The sequence below is a fragment of the Mytilus edulis genome, chromosome 6 (assembly GCF_963676685.1).
Source record: "Mytilus edulis chromosome 6, xbMytEdul2.2, whole genome shotgun sequence".
Lineage (NCBI taxonomy): Eukaryota > Metazoa > Mollusca > Bivalvia > Mytilida > Mytilidae > Mytilus > Mytilus edulis.
Window position 1 is genome coordinate 4,452,545 of NC_092349.1, and position 4,999 is coordinate 4,457,543.

At 33.3% G+C, this 4,999-nt stretch overlaps 1 protein-coding gene across 1 annotated transcript; it reads right to left on the reverse strand.

The window, feature by feature from the left end:
* Positions 1-311: 311 nt before the first annotated feature.
* Positions 312-2,341, reverse strand: LOC139525953 (uncharacterized). The gene is made up of 2 exons (XM_071321149.1): positions 2,004-2,341; positions 312-1,591 (listed from the first exon to the last, which is right to left on the reverse strand). The coding sequence occupies exons 1-2, from the start codon at positions 2,219-2,221 to the stop codon at positions 1,348-1,350; spliced, it is 462 nt and encodes a 153-aa protein (XP_071177250.1). The 5' UTR covers positions 2,222-2,341; the 3' UTR covers positions 312-1,347.
* Positions 2,342-4,999: the final 2,658 nt, after the last annotated feature.

The window sequence follows — 4,999 nt, forward strand, 5'->3', positions numbered from 1 at the left end:
ATGAACTCTCCAAATAAAAGACTGAGCATTGTTATCTAGTGTTCGTGTGGTTAGGTTAGGTTAGGTTGGCCGTATGTTGATGTTTTAATTACGTATACAATGAAAAAATAAATTGTGTTTATACTCTGCATGGTATTCATAAAAGCGATGTTGTGTATTAAACTTTTCAATACCACTGTCCTACGGGCTGTCCATATAACCTCAAGTGTATGTATTTATATAGGAATGAGTAAAGACCGGTCATAGTTTTAAATGACTATAAATCAGTGCCATTCATTGAGTGCAATTTTCAGTATATGAAATACAAAATAAAATTTTCTGTAACTTTATGAGTAACAAAAACATATGGTTAACAATTCAACAACAACTATAAAATGAAAACAGGAAAATGTTCAACTGGAAAAAATCCACATAGTACATGTATAAATTTAGTCTTTTGAAACATAGAAATTAAAGACTCCACCGGACACATTTTGAATATTATTGCTATGATCATTTCTGTTGCTCATTGACTCTTTTCTTGAGAAATTGTTTTGCACATTGTTTTGAGAGGAACTAATTTCTTTCAGTAGTTTATCAAAGTCTGCAGACTCACTGATAAAACTGTCATCGAGAAAATCAATATCATCAAGTTGCACACATGTGCTAGATGCATTAGTGTTTTGAACATTGTGTGGTACTGCTGCAACAGTTGCTGGTGCTCTAATGGCAACAGCATTTCCTGTCGAAGGATTAATGTTATTGACACTGCTTATTGCATTATTCTCAGAAGACGGTACATGTATCTCTGCTGTAGTATTGTATAATGATGATGCAAGAGCTTTTGACATCTTTTTCTTTTGTGGTAGTGAAGAGTCCCTTGAATAACTTTCAATACTTTGTAGTGACTTGTGCTTAGATACAGTTTTAATTTTTCTGTCCTCAAAACCACTTTCACTCAGAGTTGTTATAGATGTTGATCGGATGGAGTGATTGGTATATACTTTTGATAAACCAGCACAATTTGAGATTTTTGCCATTAATGCACCTAAAGTATTTTTTCCACGTGGTTTGTTCTCAAACCATGTCTCATCTGCTGTGTGGTAATTTGGTCGCGGACGCTGAAAAAGTACGTACATCACATTTATGGTTCAATTTCCCTAAATAAAAAGTGTAAGAAGCAACTGGACACAAGTCGCTATCTTTTTCTTCGTAAATTACGCCACCGGACGAATCCTCTACATCAGTGCGATGATTTTTTGTCAATTCTGATCCATTTTTTTAAATGTATTTTTGACCCAATCCATCACTATCAACAACATAGGAAGTTTTTGAAAGTTCTCTCAGTCCTTCCCTTCCTCTACGCCATCAAAACATCATTAGATCAAACCAAACCTTTCTGATAAGGACTACTGGATCTGTTTTCCAAGTTTTGAAATAGGCCGATATCTTTGCCATGTCTTCATCATTAATCACAGGTTTGTATGTTACATCACCAAGTCCACTTTTTTTCAAGTCTATACAAACAGCCTCAAACATAGCCTTACTACGGTTAAAATTTTCATCACTGATAATATTGATCTCCCGTCTACGTGGCGGTTCAGTGTAGTACCTGAAAAATAAATGACACATATAAATACACATACAATTCATAAAAAGTACATGAATTAAAGCTAGTTATTCAAACTCAGTTGCAGTGTACACCCACAGGAATCAGGGCCTTTAAAGCTGACTATGGGGTATGGGATTTGCTCATTGTTGTCAATTTTTGTGTCATTTTGTGGAGAGTTGTTTCATTGGCAATCATACTACATCTTCTTGTTTATATATCTACCCAGAAAATTAAAGAAACGTGCCTGGAAAACATGTAAACAAATTGATTCGGGTTTGGAATGCATTGATATTTAAAATTATCAACACACAAAGTAACATAATTATCTATAAAAAATGCACTTGCACAAATATAAATAAAGTTCCAGACTGGCAAACAGTAAACATTCACAATGCAACTCGAGTGTAACTACCTTTGAATGCCGGCTCGTATTGACCTCAAGCTTTGGACAGCATACTTTTCTCCATTCTTGTTTCTTAGTGATGGGTAGAACTTTTCAAGAAGTTGATCAAGAGCATTGTTGGGAAGCAGGTCAATGGCCACGATCGTCTGATAGTTCGCCGCTGCCATGCAATAGTCATAAAAAGTCTTGACTGCATATTTTGGTGGCTGCTTTGGTGCTCTCGGCATTCTTGTTGCTGGGGAGTTTATCTCTGTCAGCTTCAGAAATTATTGCAAAACGTTCATTATAGTTGTCTGCAGTAGCAGACGATTCTTCCATCTTCCAAACTGTCAAATGTAAACAAGTCTGAATCGCGATTGCGTTTTATTTAGTTACGTCACTCAAATAGACAAACCACGCCCCACCGGTCAATATCATGTAAAAGTGATTGTTAATGACCGGTTTTCCGGTCCGTTTTGTTCTGTTAGTGACCGCTGAAATTAATTACTGAAGAATAATAAATGCCATGTGATCTCTTTTTATCCAATAAGAGAAGCTTATTTTTAACCGATATGAAATAATAAACTTTTCATGAAGTAAAAACAAAAATAAAAGTGGTAGAACTTGATAATAATTTTCAAAGAAATTTCGACTGTTTGTATCTGACTCCAAAAATTTGAAGAGTTGTTTTTCGGATTTGTAGATGTAGTGTTTTAAATATAAATTTGTTGAAAGCATATGTCAGTCGAATATACTTGTAATGAAACAGTGATGATGTTTGAGATATGTAGATCAATTAAATTATGTCAAAAGTTTTTAATTGGTCATTACTTTGGTTATGATCAAAATGTTGAAAATATATATAATTCAAACATGTCAAAGGGCAATAGTTTCTTGTTTTGTATACCAATGTCATGCACCCGGGAAATTATTATCCTGGTATCTATAATAAGTTTATTTACATATTTTCAAATATCTAGTAAACGTTAACTATTCAGCGTAAATAGGTTCTATCTAGCATGTGAATACTCTCAGTAAATAAATTACTCTATCTAGATCTATCAGGCATGCAACTCATTTTTAATAAATTGGTCAAACCCATATTGCAACGTATTCAAAAGTATTGTTCGCATGTTGTGACGCATTGACTATGGTGATTTTAACTGTCTTATTTACTCATTAGGGTCTTGGACGTTTTGACTTATAAATTATAACTTTAAAAAAAAATATCATACATTTGTACCTGAGTATTTATGTCATATGCATTGCAAAGAATTAATTAAAGTAGTATAACTTCAATGTCTTGTCGACACATTGTTTTAGATGCGGTTTATACCACCCGTTTCACTGTGAAAATAAGTTTAAAATAGGCAGAAGATATGAAAAGGACAGATAAAGTTCTTACGTCGAAAGAAAACCAACAACACAATTTGAAATAAAAGAAATGACGAAAAACCTCAACGTCCTTTTTTGTACATTGAATGAACGTAGATTTAACAAAAAGGACTACTTATTGCATGAGAGAGCACACAGAAATTTGTGTTTTTTTATTTCTAGGTACTGCTGTTATACTGTTAGTATAAATACGTCAAGAGTAAAGAGGGACAACTGCTGTATGTACAAACATGTACACTACAAACCGTTTAAGGGCGTATTTGAAATAAGTGTTAATTAAAAAAGTAACTCATTTTCGTTTGCCTTGAGCTTGTAAAGGGGTATTTAAATTTACAGTACGTCGGCTTTTATTCGCATCTACTTTCAAACGAATAAAAGCTATGTGAGTATGACCATCCTTTTGGTCGTTAAATATGGAACGTTTCAATACTTTGAGAAATGGTTGCAAAATCTACACCTATGCATTCAATGCGTTATACTCTGTCCCTGCAGATGGGTAGTATACCACCAAATTATTCTGTTTAAGCGACATTATGTATAAGTATACTCGAATTGAGAATAAACTTTAGTTAAAGAAAACTTACTTGTAGATCTAAGGAGTATGTTCACTAAGACCCTTTTTTTGCCCCAAAATATAGCAGTTTTAGAAAATTGTGAAAATGTAATCTTTAACCTATATTTTGGAAAGTAAAATGCTTCTGCTACATAAATATGAGCTGTTTTTGACGATACAATGCACAAATATCGCGTTCTAGCATCATTAAGTCATGCTAAATTACTGAAATCTTCTAAATTTCAGCATTTTGGTCAATTTTTAGACGGTTTCCGTCTAAAATGAAAGTGGCCGCATTCGTGTTCATTCATAATATTGAAATGTAAGTTGTATTTCATGATAATACAAAACATATATAAAGGTTGAGGATGAACACGGATGCGGCCACATTCATTTATGACAAAAACCATCTGAAAAGTGACGTGTTTTGGCATATTTGATAGATTTTTCATATTTAAGCTTGAATCAGAGCGTTTTTAATGACTAAATTAGTTAAAATCTTTCACATAAACTAATCGTATCATTTGTAATAGACACTTACTAGTAAGTGTTTAAAAAGTGTCCAAAAACTTTCGTTTGATGAACCTGAAATTTTAGGCCAAAATCGGCCCTTACCGGACCTACTCCTTTGCTGCCAACACTTAACAAATACAAAGACGACTGCTCCAGATATCAAGATAACTAAAGATGTTACTCCTGATGTCATTAAGATATGTCGAAATATATTCGTTTCATCTGCAATAAAGAACCTCGAGTGGATACACTAATGGACTATATATTGATTAATAAGATTATAGTGTAGCTTCATTTTCCGTTCTCCAACTTGAAATATATTCATGTTTAAAAATGATAAGTCATGAGTATTCGTTTAGAACAGAAACTTACCGAGTCGCTAATTTTGTAAATAATGGAATCCACAAAAATGTATTTTCAACACGATAAGCGTCTCCTTCCGTGAATACGTCACCTGTCATTCAAATTTAGACTTTGTAAGAATACGAGGATGGTAAATAGAAACATGATTTTCAAAATGTCATTGCTAATTTTTTTTTAAACCACGAAAGGCCCTAACGATTAT

What these genes read in the sequence shown, in the direction of transcription:
- LOC139525953 (XM_071321149.1), bottom strand. Translation starts at nt 2,221, where the DNA reads ATGCCGAGAGCACCAAAGCAGCCACCAAAATATGCAGTCAAGACTTTT. An exon ending in ATACGAGCCGGCATTCAAAG is followed by an intron (nt 1,592 to 2,003) that starts GTAGTTACACTC and finishes TTTATTTTTCAG; the next exon opens with GTACTACACTGAACCGCCAC.